Source organism: Clarias gariepinus, chromosome 23 (assembly GCF_024256425.1).
Source record: "Clarias gariepinus isolate MV-2021 ecotype Netherlands chromosome 23, CGAR_prim_01v2, whole genome shotgun sequence".
Classification (NCBI taxonomy): domain Eukaryota; kingdom Metazoa; phylum Chordata; class Actinopteri; order Siluriformes; family Clariidae; genus Clarias; species Clarias gariepinus.
The window spans coordinates 11,701,122-11,722,497 of record NC_071122.1 but is presented as its reverse complement, the minus strand read 5'-3'; the positions used below and the strand labels follow the sequence as shown (position 1 = coordinate 11,722,497).

The following is a 21,376-nucleotide window of genomic DNA, read 5'->3' as shown; positions in this document are numbered from 1 at the left end:
CTGAGGCAATAGCTTGTCAGGTTCAAAGCCCTTTACAGAATGCACTCGATCCTTTCACAATATCCAATGGCTGCCTGGGCCACAGCTCATAAAGCGTCCGGTCATAGATTAACAGCTTTGGGAACACCGTGCGATCCTATACAGTGGATACACAAACCTAACACACCCCTGTTTCAAATGGCAGGTTTTTGTGATGTGTAAAATGAAACTGATAAATCGAACCGGATGTTTTTCCATTTTTAATGTGATGCAGCAAGAAAAAACATCTACAGAAAAAACTATTACACACATTTTAAAAGAAAAAAACAACTTTGCTTAAGTGTGCACATCCTGTTACGAAGCATCATGCGAGCCACGCTTTAAAGGGGATTATACAACAGTTAGTTCCAGCCGAGTAATCTGATTGGACAAGAGACATTTTGCAAGTATTGATAGCAGAACACCATTGGGACCTTTAATTATATGCATCACACCACATCACAGGTGTTCTAACAATTGTTAATTACGCTGGATGTCAGTCACCAGCATGTGTGAAAATGGGTCATTACGGTCTGAGTACTTTTCACAAAAAAACGCATCTGATACCATCGTCATCGTAAACAACACTTTGTCTACTTAGTAATTCCTTCGAAGTTGTTTTGAATTGAACAGAGCTACCTAGCTTCTAACACAAGGCTGAGTCTTAAATCCCTTTGAAACCCCTGATCAAGGGCCCTATTGAAACCTCGGGAACCCATAAATTATCATGATATTCCAAAGCGTGAACCACATTTTGGCTACATAATACCGGTAAGAATTGAAAACTACTTTCACCTCGTTAATTACACTAACTGTCGATTGCCAATTCTGCCAGTCCAGGTTTGTTAGTGTGCTAGGGAGCCCCCTAGTGACGGGGAGGAATTGGCCACGACTAAATTAGGGAGAAAATCGGGAAAAAATCCACAAAAAAAAAAAATAATAAAGCATGAAAGCTATCAATTAAAAGAGAGAAAGAAATTAACAAAACATTGAATTAAACATGGAACTCTGTCAAGGTGCATTCACACGAACCCTAATATCTCACTAATAATAATAATTGAAATAATACAATGCTGTGAAAAATATTGCTGATTTTTATTTATTTTCAGGGGCAAGCAGGTTAGGACAGACTTTTTTCCTTAGTAAATAAAGTCATCATTTAAAAAAAAAAAGCCAGATCTACAGCAGCATTAAATGAGCTGCATGAGTATCTGCCGAGGACTGGTCACACCCTGCATGTGATAGCAATCTCTCGTACACTTCACATGTCTGTGCTATGCACCAAGCCCACCTACATGACTCCAAGCACTGTGGGAAATGTGCTGTGGTTTGATTAATCTTTCAGACATGATTTATACAATATGTTTGACAAGACACATTTAACTCAAATGCAGCATCATGGAGCTGTTTTCTTTCTTCTCTGTCTGAGTTTATTACCGGGATTGCTCCTGGAAATCCCAGATCATCCGTTTCTCATCCCCACACACTTAAATCACCACTAAACACCACTGAGATGTTTTGTCCTGAATTTAATGTATAACATGAAGAAGAACTGAAGTGCTTGAGTTAGATCTAAATGATGTTTATGCATTGCACTGTTGCCGCTACAAGCGCGGCTGGTTCATTGTGTGTCCGTGTCGTGTGTAGTATTCTTTTTTTAAGGTGAATGGTGAGAATACACGGTATAAAAAACAAACAGCTATTTTTAGGAACTTGTTCAACTTATGGGTTTTTGTGCCACAGTGTCCAGATGCACGTCAGCTGGACGGTTTGTCCAAGCAGCTCGACTGGGAGGTGCGGAAGATCCAGCGATGGTTCCGTCATCGGCGAAATCAGGACAAACCGAGCACGAGGACCAAGTTCTGCGAGAGCATGTGGGTCCTGCCGTGCGCCTTCTAGTTTCCTCAGCATGCATGTGACCTTGGACCTTTTTATTACTGCCAAAGTAGATTAGAGCGATAGCATTGTGTGGCTCATGACCTGGCGCCTTTCCAGCAGAGAATTTTAAGTGTTTTATAAATTGCATGTTTTTCAGGGTGTGTGTATGCGTTTGTTTGTGTGTGTCTCTGAGCTTTTGTCACTATGAACACACAAGCATTTTGTTTGACTCTTGTTTCTTTTCAGGTGGAGGTTTACATTTTATCTGGGTATATTTACCTATGGGTTCTGCTTTCTATGGCAGGTAAGCAAAAAAACAAAACGCTTACAGCTGAAGAGGATGAAAGACGATCTGCAGTAGATAGATATAGATGTACCTAGCTTTTATCACAGTTTTGCAAAAGACCAACACAAGAAACATCAACATAACAGACACCCCCAGTGCAAAGCATAATGCATAATGTATGGTGTGTGAGTGTGTATGAGAGAGAGAGAGAGACCCATCAAATCAATTTGTTTTGGGTGGTTTGAGTTATGCATATTTTCAGATTACTGGTTCAGTAAAAGATCCATTTTGTTGCAACCCTTGTTACTGTATTATGTAAGATGACCGGTGTGAGTTAGTTTAGGAGGAGTGCCTCGGAAAACTCGGTCAGAATCCTATTTTTGAATATTTAAATGAGGATTCCATGACCTAGTAAGAAAGAGGGAACCTTCAGCCACATTGTCGACCACAAAAAAAAACTTTTCCAGCAATGTGGCTTTATAAGCAAAAAAAAAAAACCCACCCATGTACAGTATTTCTATGACGAATTGAGTAACCAGCTTGGCTAGTGTTTGTTAAATTTCTTTGAACCAATGTTTAGGATAATAACTATCTCAGTCGTGTTAAAATATCAGGAAGATACAGTGTTTATGCCGAAATTGAAGATTTGATACATATCACCTGCACTCTATTGGCCATAGCACAAAAATAAACTGTGCGACTTAATACCTGACTTGATATGATGGGTTTATTGCACATACAGTACGGTGCAAAAGTCTCAACACTGTATTATCTGTAGTAAAAATCTGTAGTTATATATGTTTGTCTTGTCTGTGTTACTGTCTAAAACCATGCACTATTTCCAAACTTAAATTTTAAATGAATAAATATTTGCATGCCTTTAAAGAAAGCGATATACTACATAACGGACCAGTTTTCAGATTGAAAGCTCACGGGTTTTTACATGAAAATAAAAACAAGCTAGTGTGACAAAGTTACCAGAAAAACTCTGACATCATCTCGAGCACGCTCAGTAAAAACTAACAGCTGTTTTACTTACAGTACTGTGCAAACATCTCAGGAACATACAAAAAAAATCATAAGGAAAATGCTTTTAAAAACATTTTTTACATAAAAGACACTTCTATAAAGAGCACTAAAAAGTATTAAACTAAACATAGACGATATTCGGTGTGAAAACTCTTTGCTGGAAGGTTTTACTGAGTGTCCTAGAGAATATGATTTCTTTTCTCAATACCTTTTGCCTAAGATTTTTGCATAGTTTTTTTTATTTATATTTTATTATATTATATTATATTAAGTATTATGTTTTCCTCTGGAGATATTAGATATTATACTACAGCACCATTGTTGATGCTGTTATGTGACCGTCAGAGAGGCACATATTTAAATTTTTCATGTTTACCTGTGTTTTATGTATATATATGTGTGTGTGTGTGTGTGTGTATATATAAAATATATATATATATATATATATATATATATATATACACACACACACACACACACACAAACACACACTACGACATACTATGACATCTTTAGAGGAAAACATAATACTACACATTGCTGACATAATTCAATTTGATTTTTTTAATAAAAATGCTTTTCCCATCATTTTGAATGCTATATTTATAATTGTGTGTGCATGTTATTTTAGTCTCCCTGGATGTGGGACACACGACAGTGCTGGTACAACTATCCCTTTCAGGTGAGTTATGGTCATGCCCAGTATGCTACTGACCCTTTTTATATTTATTTTATTGCTATTTTGCTATTATACTTTGAGTCTTTATCATAGACGTAGCATTTTGAGTTAAATAAAGTACTTCATGATTTGGGCACCATACGAAGGAGCATTGCACAGGTCCTCCTGAAGGAAGTGATGTGCATTATTCTTTGACCCCTAATTTGTGGCAGACAGATGGGAAAAATAAGTATTTTTCTGTGTTGAGAAACTAGACTAGGCATTGTTCACTGTTTCTGGCTGTTTGGGGGTGGGGGCTCACATGAAACAGCACACTGTTAACTAGACTAAGCCCCAGTACTGCACACTAAATAGCTGTTATTATGAGTAATGATAGTAAGTCAGGAATTGAACACAACAGTGTGTTCTGTTAAAGGAACATAATCCATGACAGGGTGGTGCGACACAGGCCAATGAAAAGGAGAGCAACTGTTACAACCCCAATGTAGATCATTTTGAAGGGTTTTATTTATCTCTTAGTATAGCAGTTCCTCAAGGATTAATTAATAATTATTTTATTTAAATGTCAAAGATTCTACAGGATATCCTCCATAAATGACTTTAAATACCAGTTATTTCTGGTCTCGCAAGGTGGAGCTCGGTCTGATTAGTCATGTGATTAATCAGACAATGCTGGTCCAGCTTTAACATGAGCGTGATGTTTGGTTAATCTTGGGTTAATGCGCTCATCCTAAACATTATTGTTACTATAGTAACTGTGGTGTACATGGAATAATGCTCTCAAGCTGTTTGCATGTTCTGCCACATGACATCCACCTTTTTTTTTCCCCCTCCCGCGACAAACACTATTAGCAGGGCGTTTTAAAAGCAACTGTATCCTGACCTCCAAGGCTAAGGAATAGCATCTTATGTAAAATCAGTGTAACTGTATGAGTATAATACATAAGGGTCGTTCAAGTGAAACCAGGACTTTAGAATGGACTGCAGAATAGCATAACCTTTATTTCTTTATTAATCCTCCTCCACACGGATTTCACTAATGCTTGGATACCTCAGAGTGGAAAGTTTTCTCAGTACGCCAGAGCTATGATCGGATTTCCTGGCCTCCCAGGAACTCCTTTGATGGCCCAAAGTTTGAATTGAACACCCTCATACTTAGAAATAAGTCCGGCAACAAGCAAGAAATCAGAAATTGAAAATTTTATCTTGATTGTACGTACATACTGCCACAGTCTGCATTTCTTACTCCTGTTCAAATGTTTGTCACTAGCTTACTAACTAGAGATATGTAGCAGAGCCACAAAGACTGCAAATTCTGTAAAATACAACAGATGTTAATTCAGCAAAATTCTATCATCATAGAATACTTTCATTTTAAAATCTGTTATAATGTCATGAATATAAAATATTAGCTCGATTTTATTAGTGGTGTCCTGTTGAGTGTTGTATACTGTATTTAGTGCGGTTTTGTGTGTGTGTGTGTCTTTTCTTTTTGAAGGACCTCAGTCCCGGCCTGTATCACTACTATGTGACTGAGCTGGCCTTCTACTGGTCTCTCATGTTCTCCCAGTTTACAGACATTAAAAGGAAGGTGAGTGTGCGTCATTATTTCAATATAAAAGCATTCTCACATGTGACCATGTTGTTGGGACTGACTGATCTTCAGGAAATTTACTGTACACAATCACCCTATCTGTCAAGGACTATTAGTTTATTTTGCTTACAGAGGTGTAAGTGTATTCTTGGTCGTTGGTCTAACAGTGGTGAGACCAGCGATGCTCTACGGCTTAGAGACAGTGGCGCTGAAGAAAAGACAGGAGGCAGAGTTGGAGGTAGCAGAGCTGAAGATGTTGAGGTTCTCTTTGGGAGTGACAAGGATGGATAGGATTAAGAATGAGTTTATCAGAGGGACAACCCACGTTAGATGTTTTGGAGATAAAGTCAGAGAGGCCAGATTGAGGTGGTTTGGGCATGTTTAGAGGAGAGATTGTGAGTATATCGGTAGAAGGATGCTGAGGTTGGAACTGCCAGGCAGGAGGTCTAGAGGAAGACCAAAGAGGAGATTTATGGATGCAGTGAGAGAGGACATTAAGTTAGTAGGTGTGAGAGAAGAGGATGCAGAGGATAGGGTTGGATGGAGGCAGATGATTCGCTGTGGCGAGCCCTGAAAGGGAACAGCCGAAAGACAAAGAAGAAGAAGTGTATTCTTGGTCGTTATCTTTATTTAGGTTGGTGTCAGTGCATGTCTCTGTGTGTGTTGTTGCATGCCACAGTGCACTGTGGGTCTTTAATGTACCCTTGGCACAGTGACCTGCTTCACACACCTGATCTGTTTTCATTCAGCCTCGCACAGATACACACACATACTCGCACGCATGTTGCAAATATTTTTAACATGCACAGACTCGAAGCACCGGTCGCACCGACACCTCAAATACACACTACTGACACAAAACTGTAACCAAAATCTACACATGGCAGTAGAGCTGCACAATAAATAATTGGGAGTACAATTTGTGACTTGTGATGACCTGTAAATGTAACCATCTTTAAAATGAGTGAAGTACCTTGGGCACTAAATCACCACTCACTGTTTCCTTCCTACCCAACTACTGTGTGTGATTCCATATTATTGTGGCATCCTAGTCACATTCTAAAACGTTACACACAGGAAGTCCTACAGAGGATCATCAGGTCCACGTATCATATGTGGCACAATTTTATTCTGCTTACTGTAAAATACATACTGCATTTCTGTAAAAACCCCTCGTAATCCCATAGGGGTAAGTTATGACCTGGGACCTCCCCCATATATCAACCCCCTCCCATCATGCCTGTGGTTGGTTCCCTGACCAGTTATTGAACCCGTGCTGCAGCGGTTTTATGCACTGCATCCATTTAGAGGTGGCCACAGCAGTCCATCCCATCTCCACATCACATTTGGCACTGGTTGGTTATCCTGATGCTGCTATTTTAGCCAGGCATTGGATCAGCAACTGAGAGTGCACCAACTTGGTGGATGGAGTTTCATGACGTTCTTCTTCGTGAGGCAGGTTTAAATAGCCCTGTAATTGCAGTAGGAGTTCTCACTTACATATTACTTTGAATTTCTCTTCAAGAAAGTGATGAGACAAAGAAAAGTTCTGTAGAAAAACAAAAGAAAACTTTTAAAAGGTAATTACAGTTTTAACCTCTGACTGGTGCAAACCTTCATAAAACTTCAGTTTAACAAGCGGTAGTTGCGTTATGACTTGCGTATATCTCCGTACAGATTTATCTCATTTAACTATGAAACGCACCTGGGCACTCTGTTCTTTTGCTCGCTTTCAGTACGCCTCTTAACCCACTTCCTCTCAGCATTTCCCCTTAGGGGACTTTCCATCATGTTTCATTGTGCTGTTTTGTTGCCATTTTTTTTTTTTCCTCCCAAAATACTTCAAATATCACGTGTAAACCTGTTTTAGAAAAAAGGTTTGGATCTTATTTCCTTAACAATAAATAAAAATATAATCAATGAAATTTATTTAAAATTAAGTGTGTTACAATTTTGAGATTTATATAGGCTTCATTAGCTGCACGAGACCTAATGTAACGTGCTAGTACTGTACGTTGTACACTTTATGACAAAACGTATGTAAACCATATGTTGCTCTTCTTTAAATTGTGCTGCGAAGTTAAGGACCAAGCTAAGCCCTGGAGGTACAGTAGAGGCCCAAACCTGTTTCAGGATGATGATGCCACTGTGCACAAAGCGAGCTCCATGAAGACACGGTTTGCAGAGGAACTCCTTTAATGTGTCAGTGACGGAACCAGCGCAAATCTCCAAAAGCGAGCCATCCTTCAAAATCTAGCGTAAATTCTTCCCAGAAGAATGGAAGTGCTTATAAATTTTGAGAGCTACCAACTCCATAATAATGCTGATGGATTTGGTCATGTGTTAACCTATTTTGACTATGAAGTGTATAATATATGTACACTTTCTAGTTCTTTTGCCAGGAACAGTAGGCACAAATAACGTTCTCCAAAGGTTGTCCCAATAGTATTTCGTTCTGTGTTTGAATAGAATTGTTTTTAATCAAGCCCTGTCAGCACAAGTCAGTTTTCATCTATTCGTGAAAGCGCTAGCTTTTTTTTTTTTTTTTTTTGGTACACACTGTTTTGATCATGTGCAGGTTTCTTACATAAATTATCAACAGAACAGTTTGTGCTTGTTGCCAAGGTTGAGGTTTTTCCATCAGACAAATCCACTCCTCGTTTACACTCGGCGAGTTTGTAGTGGTCTGTTTATCATTTGTCCTTTAGACTACACAATGATTTTAATCCTGTGGTCATTTAAAAAAAAAAAAAAAAAAAGGTTGAATCCTTATGATGGGGAAAAAATGTGATTAAAAATCTAAGTTTATTTGAAATTTGATTATCTGGCATTTTGTAGTGTCTACATTATACACATTTATAGTTGTTGCTACAGCTTCACACGGATGAAAGATGGCTTTTAAAGGCCCAGCTCTAATTTCAAAAGCTTGTCCTCTTTCTCAACAGCACCCTAACACGAATGTGCTGCAGATACTATTCATTTGCCATAACCATCTTAAATCTTATGCGTGTTTTATTTCCATGTCTTTAGGACTTCCTCATCATGTTTGTGCATCATCTGGCCACTGTGAGCCTGATCAGCTTCTCATACGTGAACAACATGGTGCGTGTGGGCAGCCTGGTCCTGTGTGTGCACGATGCCTCCGACTTCCTCTTGGAGGTACAGTTTTGAAAAATAAATGCTTATTTGCGACTTTGGTCGAGTTATGGTGTTTTACATCTCTATATGATATTGTATTTCTTTTTCCCAGGCTGCCAAGTTAGCCAATTATGCCAAATACCAGCGCCTGTGCGACTTCCTGTTTGTGGTATTTGCTGCAGCTTTTATTGGGACAAGGTTGATCATTTACCCTTTTTGGTGAGTAAAGCCAAGTGTTTGCACAGCGTGTTTTCGAATTCAGTATAAGAAAAAAAAAGTATGAAATGTGTCCTTAAAAGCTGATGTTGTTTGTGTTGAATTTCTTAAGCAGATCACACAAACTAGTTTCTCTGCAGATGATTACACTGGTAGTGTTTGCTCTGTCTGTCTCTGTACCAATACAATCTGAAAATGAAATTCGCAGCCTTAGTGTGTGTGTAAAAGCCCAATTAAGCGCTCTTAAGGCCATTTCTGATAAGGACCGTTTCCGATCTCCTTCATCGTCAGAGAGTAAGGTGAGCAGGCGGATTCAGTGTCTGGGGTTTAGGGATCGAGTGCCGGTGTCATTACTCGAACCACATGCAGCAGTGCAGGAGGAACCGAGCGCTGACAACGCGCACGCTCAGCACAATGCTCGAATACACCTGACCTAAAGCTCATTCAACGCTTTAGCCATTTGCGAGGTTTACATTACACTTATTCATTTAGCGGACTCTTTTATTTAGAGTGACTTGGCAGTAAGGCACAAATCCAATCAGCTGAGAGTTAAGAGCTCGACAGTGGCCTGCTGACGGTACCCTAGTTTGAACCTACGCCGCCCACGATAATCCTTTTCTAGGTCAAAACCTAAATCTGCATCTGCTTTCTAACCCGATTAACAAAGATTTGTACTTTTGGAGAGTTTCTCTTGTTTTGATGCGAAGTGGGCAGGACATGTCTTGCTAAGCTTTATTTTAATTAATAAGACAAGTTTTGCTTATCTACATGAACATAAATCTTCATGCGCAATAACAGCATCTACGTGTCAATTTATTAAAATTTTTTCATTATTTAATTTAAAGTTACAGATTAAACATCTCCCTTAAACAGATGACTGAAGTCAGTAAGAAAAAGACTGTATGTACGTTGTACAAGTTATGGTTCATCCCCATGAATAGGCATTACTCTGTATGTCATGACTCATGATTGTGCAAACTACGAGGTGTTTTTTAGTCAAACCAGACTTAGGATTGTGCAGAATAAGAGAACACAGTTATGAGAGTAAAAACTCCTTTATTTCTCTATATAATCCCCTGCTACACTAATATACTTATTCCAGTGTTTTACTAGTGCTTGGATGCCATCAAGGTAGAAAGCTTTCTCAGTACTCCAGAGCCATGATCAGGAGGTCAGGACTGATTATTCCTGGCTAAATTCCTGTAATGTGCAAGTGGTGTTTGTAAAATGATTGTGTGTACAGTTCCCACTTCCAGATGCGTCTCTTCCCCAAGCTGACAACAAGTTATCTGTAGATTTTCAAGGTTCAAGCGTTCTGTAACCTTCATTCAAGAGCAGTTTCATCACTAGTCCCCGTTTGACTTGAATGACCCTCATAGTTAATAAGAAGTATAATAATATAGAATTTAACAATTGATACTAGTTTAACCTGGAATGAGCTAAGAAACCAGATCTGGTGATATCAAAGCGTAACATCGTCCATGGCTTCTACACAGGCAAAGGTGACCCCTTCCTGGAGTCTTTGTGAACTGCACTCGACTGAAACATTTTCCTGCTCCTCCTCAACCTTTATCAACACACTGTCTAGTGGATTATCCAATTCAGAGATACATAGATGGATACTCTTGATAATTTTCATGGGTAGCTCAGTGGTTAAGGCATTAGACTATGGTTCGGAAGGTGCAAGGTTCAAATCCCACAACTGCCAAGTTGTCTCTGTTGGGGCGCTGAACAAAGCCCTTAACCTTAACTGCTCACATGTATAATGAAATACAAATGTAAGTGGCTCTGGATAAGGGCATCTGCCAAATGCATTAAAATTAAAGAGTAAAATCTTGTTTTACTTTCAAATTTAGTAAAAGCCTAAGTGTCCAATTTCAATTGCACTTTATTTATAAAGTGGTGTACATACACCAGTCATTGAGGTATTTTTCAACCCCTGATAGTTTGATAACTATCAATCCCTAATAGAATTATTTACAAAAAAAAAAAATGTAAAAGCTGTGATTGTGCAAGTACACTGGTGGCCAAAAGTATTTTTAAATTTTTATTATAATGATAATCAAAATAATTTATTTTAATACAATGAAATTCCTAATTAACGATCAGTATTTAAAAGTATAATCAAATTTATGAGGCCTGAAGCGGATGTGTCTGCAGTACTCTGCTGTCACTTTCTTCGTCCATGCTTGCTTGGTTGTTACTGAGAAACATTAACTAAACCATCTTCACTAAAGCGTGCTGTTTATTGTAAAACAGCCTCGAATGTTCAGCTTCCTGAAGTTTATTTCTCTTATTTGCCCCCTGGTGGAACAACAGAAATTCATCCCTTATTTCCCCCTAATTACAGTACCTCAATTAGAGCCCATGAAATGATTAAAATTTTAAACACAGATTTGAAATGTATTCTGTGAGCCGGATTAGAGCGTGTGTCAGGCCAGTCTCAGGCTGACACCTTTGACTTTGGTATCAGTATCACACAGACACCTTTAATATTTTAAATTCTTTTTCCTGTGTGTTGACATGAATTAAACATGAAAGCTTAAATCTCTAAGACCATTAGGCGAGATGCTGCTTTCGTCCTCTTGTCTGATGAAGCAAAAATGCTTTGAGTAATGTTTGTGTCCATGTGCTCGTGTGACGTAGGATCCTGAACAGTACAATGTTTGAGAGCTGGGAGATCATTGGGCCGTACCCCTCGTGGTGGGTCTTCAACATTCTGCTGCTGGTGCTGCAGGTGCTGCACTTCATCTGGTCCTACCTCATAGTACGCTTAGCCCTCAAAGCCCTCATGAGAGGGAAGGTAAGCTACTGTTCTGTGCCTCTAGAGGGCGCTCCTTTATCTTTATTCATAGCATGTAGCTCTTAACCAAGCATTGTTCAGGAAGTACACATACATCAATACATGCAGTACTTTTTTCACATTATTATTATTATTATAGCTTAGGCATTGTTTTTGTGTGTGTGTGTTTTGTCTAAGGCAACTTAGAATTTAAATGGAACCTTAAGCTATGCACCCGGTGGGATTTGAATGTATTGTGTAATTATCCCATCGTGCTATAGTGTGGTAGTAGCAATGGTTTTAGTTATTCTGTAATTTATAAACTATTTATCCCTTTAATGTTCTACTCAACATCGATATACTGCATAAGCAGTGTTTCGATTTTAATAAATCTCATTTAAGATTAAATCGTACCTCATGAGACAGCTGTGAATGTCACCATGACATAAATCTGATTGCACTGTCCTTGTAAGTTCCTCAACATTGAACTTTATCTCTGGTCATGGGTTCAGTAATATCTGTGGGGGTAAATTTAGCTTGCACTTCATCATTATTTATCAAGGCTGTGTTATCTCTGGAAGAAATAATTGCCAGACAAAAATGTGGATCACATGACTGCAAAAAGTACCAGATCAGTTTGGCTATATTGGACATGATAAAATGCTCTATCCTGCATTTAACCCTTGCAGTAGGGCTTCCTCTTCTTGGCGTTTCTGTTAGCTTTTCTCCAAAATCTGTAGCTTCTTTCACACTCTTATCTTTCACCTGTTACTCCTCTCCCCCCACTGCAGAACTGGCTTCTCTCTTTCCCCCTCTTCTCTTGGCTGGAAGGCAGCTCCTGTCTTTCTGTCACTCTTTCCTGATTGAGATCTCTGCCTTTTTCTCTGCTTAAACCTCGCTTGCTGTTCTCGTCTAGTAGACCCCGTTCTCTCCTTCCTCAGCAGTAAGTGTGCCTCCTCTTTCACTTATTTTCCTTTCTGAGATAGGGCTGTCATATTTTAGTCCAGTGTTTATAAAGGTGCTGAAGGAACAAATATATATATTTTGCGATGGATTTCAGTTTGCTAGTATTTTTTTTCCCACACTGAAAATGCACTCAGTCAAAATACCCAAGAGAACGTTTTACATTTTATAGATTTAAAATATGTATGAAATTGCAAATTCAAGAAATCTGGTTTTACAAACCCCAAAAGTGATGCATCCACACTAACACGCTGAAAATGTCTCATCACATACTGACATATAATGCAGTAGTTGCATTAACAGTTTCATCCTTGTTACACAATGTTGCATTGTTATGATATCCAGAGATGTTTTTTTTTTAGGTGATATTCATTACATATTTTGCATGTACTGTAGGAGCACCGCAGTTTTACATTAAGGCTAGCTCCTCAAAATACTCTGTGCTGTATTTTCATGCACTGTAAACAAATAAAATTCCTGAATTCCTATAAGTGCTGGAGTTCTTGAGTGCATACTGGTAAAATTACACCTGATGTATTTTCTTAAAAAAAAAAAAAAATGTAAATGCTCATGTACTGCCTTTCTCTTTGTACAGTAATATTTGCTAATGGAAAATGATCAACAAGAAAAAAGGCAATTTAGCACAACCCTAGTGTGTACTTTATGGAGCTACAATATATGACCAAAAGTTTCTGGACACTTTACTATTACACCTTTTATGTGGTTCTGTCACAAAGATGGACGCACACTGAAATAGAATGTTTTTGTATGCTGTAGCATTTCACTGGAACATGACGGCGCTCATATGCAAAACAAAGTAAGGTCCATAAAGACATATCGAGACATCTTCATAGATCGAGTGAAAGAACTTGAGGTTCCTGCACAGACGCCTGACCTTGACCATACTACACAGGTGTTTCCTTCAGTTCTGAAAAATAAAGCCAATGCGAAAATGTGCAGGTCCTTGAATGTCCACTGGGAGCATGTTTCCAAAAGTTAGTCAATCTCCTTAGACCTCATGTTAAAATTGCCAACTTTACAACATAAACAAACACTTATTATAAAAACTTATTACATCAGCAAAACCATGTGCCAAATCTGTAACAGGAGGTTTAAATGGTGCTATGCGCTGGCCTTTGGCCTTGTGCAATACACGCTAATCATTCACACTAGGACAAAAGACGATACAAGTCTTGTCTAACATATATATCCATGCTTGTATGTTTATGAGGGGAAAAACAATCATAATCTTCCATTCTTCTCCTTGAACCAGGTATCCAAAGACGTGCGTAGCGATATCGAGAGCAGCTCTGAGGAAGAGCCCGAAACCACTCCCACCATCACAGCTTCAGCCAAACGGGAAAACGGCACCAACGGCCATTTCACCTCCCCGGCCTGGACCCGCAAAGACGGCAGCTAGTGACACGGTGGCGATTCACAAACCGTTCACGAGAACTGTTATTCCTGCAGCATCTTAATTTTTGACTCCTTTATCCAGTTCCTGACCAAACTGTACTGTACACACACATCCCCCAGTTTTTACACACCTTGTGTTGACATTGTGTCGACGATGATGATGAAGTGCTGAGTCATGTTGGCTGTACGGACACTGATGAGTTAGTTATCTTGTTTCAGAAGCAGAAGTGTGATCACGTTTTTTTTTTTTTTTTTTCTGAATCTTCATCTTTTTTTTTCACTTTTCAGCCTTTGTGTCTGATGTACTTGACGTCTTTTTTTTTTTTTTTTTTTTTTTATTTCACCATTCGGTTACTTGTGTTTTTTATTTTGTCTTTTGCCTGTTCTGTTTTTTTTTTTTTTTTTTTTTTTTTTCATTCTGATTGATTTTATTTAGAGATAAAATAAGTTTATTAAAAACATGACTTGATCTCTTCACACTGAGAGATTATTCGGTACTCCGTTATGTCATATGAAAACTGAGATGCAGTTGCCATGGCAGTAAATAATACATCCTATAGGGAAAAAATGGTGGTTTGGTTAAATTTTAAATTTTTTCCTCACCACAAAATGCATCCAGCTAAGGAATGTTTGGTGTCTATTGGGACTGATGCTTCCTCCTCACTGCTGAACCAAAAGTCCAGGGGGTAAAGCGTTACCAGATCCAGCACCTCCAACAACCCTAAATTTTAATCCTAACCTTCACAAGACGATACACAACCCCAAATACGACACACACCTGAAACACACTGCATTCTCTCCACACGGTTAAGAGCTTCTGAATCATATCCACTGGTATAGCCAGGGATACTTGGCTAGGTCAGTAATGCCACACGCTTTAGAAAACAGTATGATTTACTTTACTCTGTAGACAAAAGGATAAAAATGTTTAACAAGCTCGAATGTCTTAAATCTACCCAAATGCATTTACTGGGTTTTTTTTTTTCCTTATTTTTTTTATATAAGGTTGAAAAAAAACAAACGAGATAATTGAATCTATTTCTAGACTATTGTTAAATAGTGATACTTTTGCAATCGTTTTTTAGGGAAGAAAAAAAAAGTACAATTATTTGCCAGTAAAATTGAAAATTCTAAAAAATGTAAAATATGGCTGGAAATTAGCTTTATAATCTTATATTTGGTGTATTGGAATCTTATAAGAAGTATATAAATTTAAAAAGATATTTTACAAGACGTGTTCAAGTCAAAACCGGGACTTTCTTGTGCATAACAAGACACAAAACTTAATGACATTTATGTGGAAACCTTTCCACATTTGGGCCATTACAGGAGCTCCTGGGAGGCCAGCATTTTAGACGTGAGTTCCTTAGTGTAACAAAAGATTATATAGCGATAGAAAGGTAGATTTTACTCTCATAACTGTGTTCTGTTCTTCTGCACAATTAAAAGTACCCAGCTTAATTTGAACACTCCTTGTATTTGCTGGGATCATGTTTTTTTTCAGTGTGTATAGCTGAACATTAATGTTGCACAGTACAGGCAGTCTCTTGGGTATCATTCCACTCCATTGTTAAAGGTATTGTACCACAAGTTAAGAGGTTATGTATCTATTTATGAACGGTTATATGGGTAAGAGACTTTGACTGCTTGTTAGTTCCAGTGCAGAAGTCAGACACCAAACATGTTCCAGCTGATCCATGGCATTTGATTTCTGCTGATGTTTTAAAGCTGCCTGCATGCTGTATTTTTTTTGAATGGAGAATTTTGTATTTAACAAAGCTGTGCATTTGAAGTAAATTAAATTAGAAAAATATCAGTAAATGAGAAGTTAGAAATGCATTGACTGTTTTCAGGTCAACACTGATAACTGCAAATAGTGCACTATTAATGTTTTATATCGATACGTTAATGTTTAGACGTGAGCATCTCCAGTCATGTGATATGATATAATGTGGTGAACGACCTAGTGTGAAAGATGTAAAAAGCCATCAATTTGTATCCATGCAATACAAATTGAACTTGCACAACTGTACAAGGATTAAAGCAGACTAGTTTGGAATTTGTACTCTGAATATAATCAATTCGTTTTTGAGGGTGGAAAAAAAGGAAACACTGGTAACCCCATTTTTTTAATGAATAAGCAACATAAACCGGTTAATGGTTTCTTCCACTTGACATTATCACTATATTACATTTGACATAAACAAAGTTTCAAAAATATAAAGCATTTTCACGGTGCAGTTAAATATAGATTCGCCATGCATAGTGGACGAGATCTCATCATCTAAATGTCCCTCCCTAAAGGCAGAAGAGAGACAGGTGTTCCTGTATGTTGATAACAGATGATCAGTCCTTGACTGTCTCCTGGTCAATGATTTGATTCTCTGCAGCGAGTTGGAGCTGCTTCTGTCTCTGCCAGTAGCGGTAGCCACGCATGGTGCACAGGTAGCCTCCGTACAGAGTCAGCAGCATCATGGATCCGGAGAAGACGCGGTATCCAACGTCAGCCAATCGCTTCGAAGTCAGCATGAGGAACTTGCTAAAATGAAAAGAGAACGACTTTTGAGTTATGCCACAGGTTTCTAAAAACAAAACAAGTCATGGTTGATCTGTATTTCATCTCATATAATACACAAGACCACATTTTGTCCCAAGTAGAACAGGTTTAATTTGGTTAAAGCTTCTCCAAATACAAGTCAATATTTACCACAAATTATTGCTCCAGCAATGCTCCTAGTTTCTGATGTTAATGGATATTGACAGACCTTTTGTTGCATTTTGTTTAGTAATTTATTTTCTACATTATATACCAACATTAGAGATTTCTATTAAACTATTGAATGACGCATGGTATTAAGTAACAAAAACAGTCAGTTGTTGTTTTAAGACATGAAGATGAGCTGTTCTGGAATAGTTCTTGCAAGAGCATTGTCAGTTGAACTTGCAAAACCCATTAACCACTAGGATGAAACTGGCTCTCATGAAGACCATCCTAGGAAAGCAAGTCTAAAAAATTACCTCTGCTGCAGAGTTGTTCATTTGGAGTTACCAGCCTCAAAAATATCAATATCAAAAAACCAATTCAATTCATTAATTGTTTAAAAATTATTGCATATTTTGCAGGCCTTCAGCGTTGTTTTACTATGTAGAAAGAAATAAAAATCAGGAAAGATCATGCAATTAGAAGATATGTCATCCCCACTTTTACCCCCATCAGCCAACTTCTTTGTGGATTGTGGATAAAATCCGTACTGCTCTAGGATTACGAATTCAAATCTCCCCAGTGAGTGTGGAGTTGTATGTTCCGCAATCCGCACCCAGCTAGGCACAGGTTTTTGTCCGAAAGACTTTCCTGATGCAACCCTCAACCCAATTTTTTTCCCGGACTTTAGACAAGCACTGCATCCAGTGGCTGGGGTTTAGGCATTGGGTGGGAATCTAACCAGGGCCTTCTGCATAGTAGATAAAATTCTATTAGGATTACTGATGAAGAAGCCCTAACTGTGTAGAAACTTTAATCTGAGACGGTGGTGCAGTCCTCTTACAAAAGAAAAAACTTCTAATTTTTGAATAAGGAATATGAATTAGCCTGGCAGACAAATATTAAGTTTGCTGTAAAACAGGACACGCCCCTGGGGGTGTGGTTTAATCAGCTCGAGCGCGTGATTGGGTAAACACAAGACAAGTACAGGTCCATCAAAACATTTTAATAATTTGGTAGCGATTATTAAATAAAACAGGTGCAAAATTATTAAAAAAGGAAGGTATTTCCAAAACTATTTCCCCTTAAGTATTAATTTCCAAAAGGTCTGCTTTTAGAAAAAAAATTATTTAATGTCAAGCATCTGCTATTCTGGAGAGTAAACCATGCACGAGACGTAGATTAAATTAGCCAGCTAGCACATGCTTTATAATTAACTTTTATTTTGTCTAGTTATCCCACAAACCGAGATAATACATTTTTAATACATACTGACCCGTTTATTCCTCAGATTTAACTCTTATGGGATGGTTCAATCACCGCCTTTAGGAAAGCTCAATGTCAGTCAGCTACTCCTCCTGCTCAATATTACTTCCGGATTATGCTACGGAGAACCGAAAGGGCCAAACGCGACTAAGGCGTTTTATAAATCCGTACGTCTTTTTTTTTTTTTCTTTCTGCTGTTTAGCTTTAATTAAGCAGTTTAAACAAACAAAATATTATAAAAAAAATTATAAATTGTTTTTTGATCGTTTAATAATGTTTTTATTTTATTTTATTTTATTTTATATTAAAACGTTTAAAGCGATACCCAAGTAGTACAGAGAGAATTATTTTGAAAATAATAAAAATGGCGGCGCCGACTAATAAACACGCACGCTCAGAGTCCGGTGAGGAAAAAGAGGACCCTGGTGCAGCTCCGTACGGGAACTTTATTAATTATTACACGTTTAATCCGCCTGAGAATCGTCTGAGTTTAATCCCGAGCAAGCTGCTTGAGGATGTGGGGTGTCAGCCGGACACAGAGGCCGTGCTGCTGGATGTGGGCTGTAACTCCGGGGTGAGAGAGTCGACATGAGCAGCTCAAAGATCCAGATCATAATTAAATTAAAAAGTGTTTCTGTTTTCTTGTTACTAATAAGAGCCACATAATGCTCCTAGATGCAAGTGAGTTCAAATGAGAGGATGCACACTTTTAGAGAAAAAACCTCTACAATACTACAATACCTTCTTTTTAATACTTTTATCAACATGTTTGTCTAGTTTCACTTAATTAACAGGTTTTGCTTTAATTAACATTACCCACATTGCCGCTTGCTGATCTTGGAAAGGAGAAGACACTTAGACCCTGCTTCATCTTGACCTAAAGACAGTAATGCAGTGGAGCTTTAGTCACCTTACTTCAGTATGTTGAGGCTGAGGCACCACAGTAGCTTTTTACCTTAATTCCACCGACGTGGTTCCGGAGCTGGTACACAATTTCGAACCAGTTCTCATTTTGAGCTATTGAAGGAGTTCCTGGGAGGCCAGCGTTTCAAAGATGAGCAGGCCGTCCAATCATGGCTCGGGGATACCAATAAAGCTTTCTACCTCGATGGTATCCAAGCATACCATCCCATGAAACACTGGGATGAATGCATTAGTGTAAGAGAGAATCATATAGAAAAAAAATCAAGGACTTTTTTACTCTCATGACTTATTCTGCACAAAGTATTTTTCTGGTTTGCCTTAAACACCCCTTTCTTTTTTTGGCTATGGATCCAGTCTTTTGGACTACCTTGTATATGAAAAAAAAATAGACATTGTCAAAGTAAATCACAACCTGCCATGATGATTTTTTTTTGTTCACCTTTCTCTATTGTTGCTCTTTGCCAGGACTTATCTATTGCACTGTACAAGCATCTTCTTCAAGATCAGGCACCCGGAGATGATTCTTCCAAAAATATTCAACTACTTGGATTTGATCTAGACCAGGACCTAATCTTTCGGGCTCGAAACTCAAACCCGTTCCCTCAAAACATTCAGTTTATCCCTCTTGATATCACAAGGGAAGAGAGCCACGCTGAACTCACCTCCTACCTGGAAAAGTTTGGACGCAGTCGCTTTGACTTGTGTTCATGTTTTGCCGTGACGATGTGGGTCCACCTGAACCATGGAGATGCTGCCTTATTAACTTTCCTTTCACGGCTCGCCTCTTTGTGCGAGTGCTTGTTGTTAGAGGCGCAGCCGTGGAAATGTTACCGCTCGGCTGCTCGTCGGTTACGGAAACTTGGACGGAGCAACTTTGACCACTTTAAGACTTTGGAGATCCGTGGGGATATGGCAGCTCATGCTAAAGAACATTTAGAAAAGCAATGTGGAATGGAGCTGGTGCAGAGTTTCGGGAGTACATCGTGGGACCGGAGCCTTTTGTTGTTCAAGAGGCGATGATGATGGGACTGATAAGGGTTAATGAGGATGTAACTTATCTCAGTATAACCAGTTATTGTTTTAAGAGTACATTTCAGGGAGTCATTGAAGAATCAGTTTAATTGAAAATAATGAAATTGCATTATCTCTGTTCTGGAAGGTCAAACATGAGCCCATTTCAAAACCTGAAGGAATCACCCTTGCTTCAGTAGACAATCTTGAGATGATATTTTACCTGCCCTAATCAGAAATATCATTTTGTGCTCATCCCAGGACTCTTATTTACAATCTTGTCATACTGGGCAGACTGATATACATATACTCTAAAATACATATGTTTACTGTTTGCATTCATAGTATACAATTATAAAAGAGTGATTATTTTAATCCCACTATTCCGTGTCGCTCTGAAGAGTCTGGTTCCTCATGGCTCTCAGGAAACCTCAAAAGAATCTCAATCTCCATCATTGGTTTCTGTACAAATGTAGTCTATTATTTTCATTACCATGTCTATTATTAAAAGTTCCATACAATAAAAGTGAATTAAATTATCTCTTAAGATGTTGGCTTCATCTTTATTGAAGGCTTCTAACTCATTGGTTCTCAAAATAACATCTGAATGCCTCACGAGTTCTGTAAAGCATTCATACATCAAACTTGTCTCTGAGAGTATAAATTAATAACCTATACAGTGGGGAAAGGAATCTCTCTGATTCCTCATTACGATGATATTAATAGAGATAAGGGGGAAAAGCAATTTTGTTTTAAATTGTGATTCCTTTTTATCCCAATTCATGTATTGCCACGGTGACTGCAAAACTTTGTAGATATAAAATTTATAATATAAATGCACCAGTGACCGACTTTGTCTGGTTTTTAGCTTGATCAGCCATGACTGATTAACCTCGGATATAAATCAATTGAAAGCTTCTGAAAATTGCATTGTATTTATGGTGATACATTATCAAAAGTTGTGCGCATTAAAAAGCCTCGGTCAGCCTTCGGCTTTAAACTGTGTGAGCAAATTAGGCTCTAACCCACACATTACACATGCATACCCCAGTCTTAACACACCACAAGTGCTCATTAGTCTTGAAACAAGCATGCACCTGCATGCTCGCAGCCACTCAACATCCGCTCAAGGCATTTAAAGAAGTAAAAGGTCACTGTATCTTTATAATCCTACAGGTGGTACACTCTAAACATTGCCATCCCATGTGGTAGGAGTGAATTATTTGCCAAGTTTATTTAGAAATAATTATGGCGGATAAAAGAGTAAAATTGTAGCTTTTTCCAAATTTAACTTGTATTTGAAGTTAGTTTATATTTTATATATAATATATATTATACTATGTAAATTCATATTATAATATTTTAATACATCGTAATTTAATTAATATTATGTTTGTTCTTGTGCACTGGAGCGAGTGTGTGGAATTTAGTTCACAGTTAAAGGAGCCTGTGTGTGATTAGAAGCCCCTGTTTTA

At 38.2% G+C, this 21,376-nt stretch overlaps 3 protein-coding genes across 4 annotated transcripts in view; 2 read left to right on the top strand and 1 right to left on the bottom strand.

Moving 5' to 3' along the window:
- Positions 1-14,330, top strand: part of cers5 (ceramide synthase 5) — a 37,356-nt gene extending 23,026 nt beyond the window's left edge. Inside the window, exons 3-10 of the mRNA XM_053484692.1 lie at positions 1,762-1,892; positions 2,143-2,200; positions 3,843-3,893; positions 5,389-5,481; positions 8,515-8,643; positions 8,735-8,841; positions 11,485-11,641; positions 13,857-14,330. Of these exons, the coding sequence (XP_053340667.1) occupies positions 1,762-1,892; positions 2,143-2,200; positions 3,843-3,893; positions 5,389-5,481; positions 8,515-8,643; positions 8,735-8,841; positions 11,485-11,641; positions 13,857-14,003 (873 nt within the window). The 3' untranslated portion in view covers positions 14,004-14,330. The remainder of the gene's footprint in view (positions 1-1,761; positions 1,893-2,142; positions 2,201-3,842; positions 3,894-5,388; positions 5,482-8,514; positions 8,644-8,734; positions 8,842-11,484; positions 11,642-13,856) is intronic.
- Positions 14,331-16,115: 1,785 nt separating this feature from the next.
- Positions 16,116-18,077, bottom strand: LOC128511242 (cytochrome c oxidase assembly protein COX14 homolog). Of its 2 annotated transcripts, none has more exons than XM_053484015.1 (2): positions 17,973-18,077; positions 16,116-16,538 (listed from the first exon to the last, which is right to left on the bottom strand). In XM_053484015.1, exon 2 carries the CDS (start codon positions 16,526-16,528, stop codon positions 16,346-16,348), a length of 183 nt encoding a protein of 60 aa, XP_053339990.1. In that variant the 5' UTR covers positions 16,529-16,538; positions 17,973-18,077; the 3' UTR covers positions 16,116-16,345. The 2 variants fall into 2 exon arrangements, with proteins under 2 accessions (XP_053339990.1, XP_053339989.1); XM_053484014.1 differs by having other exon boundaries at positions 17,977-18,077.
- A 210-nt stretch (positions 18,078-18,287) lies between these two features.
- LOC128511241 (pre-miRNA 5'-monophosphate methyltransferase) lies at positions 18,288-20,432 on the top strand. Its single transcript, XM_053484013.1, has 2 exons — positions 18,288-18,540; positions 19,356-20,432. Exons 1-2 carry the CDS (start codon positions 18,331-18,333, stop codon positions 19,908-19,910), a joined length of 765 nt encoding a protein of 254 aa, XP_053339988.1. The 5' UTR covers positions 18,288-18,330; the 3' UTR covers positions 19,911-20,432.
- Positions 20,433-21,376: the final 944 nt, after the last annotated feature.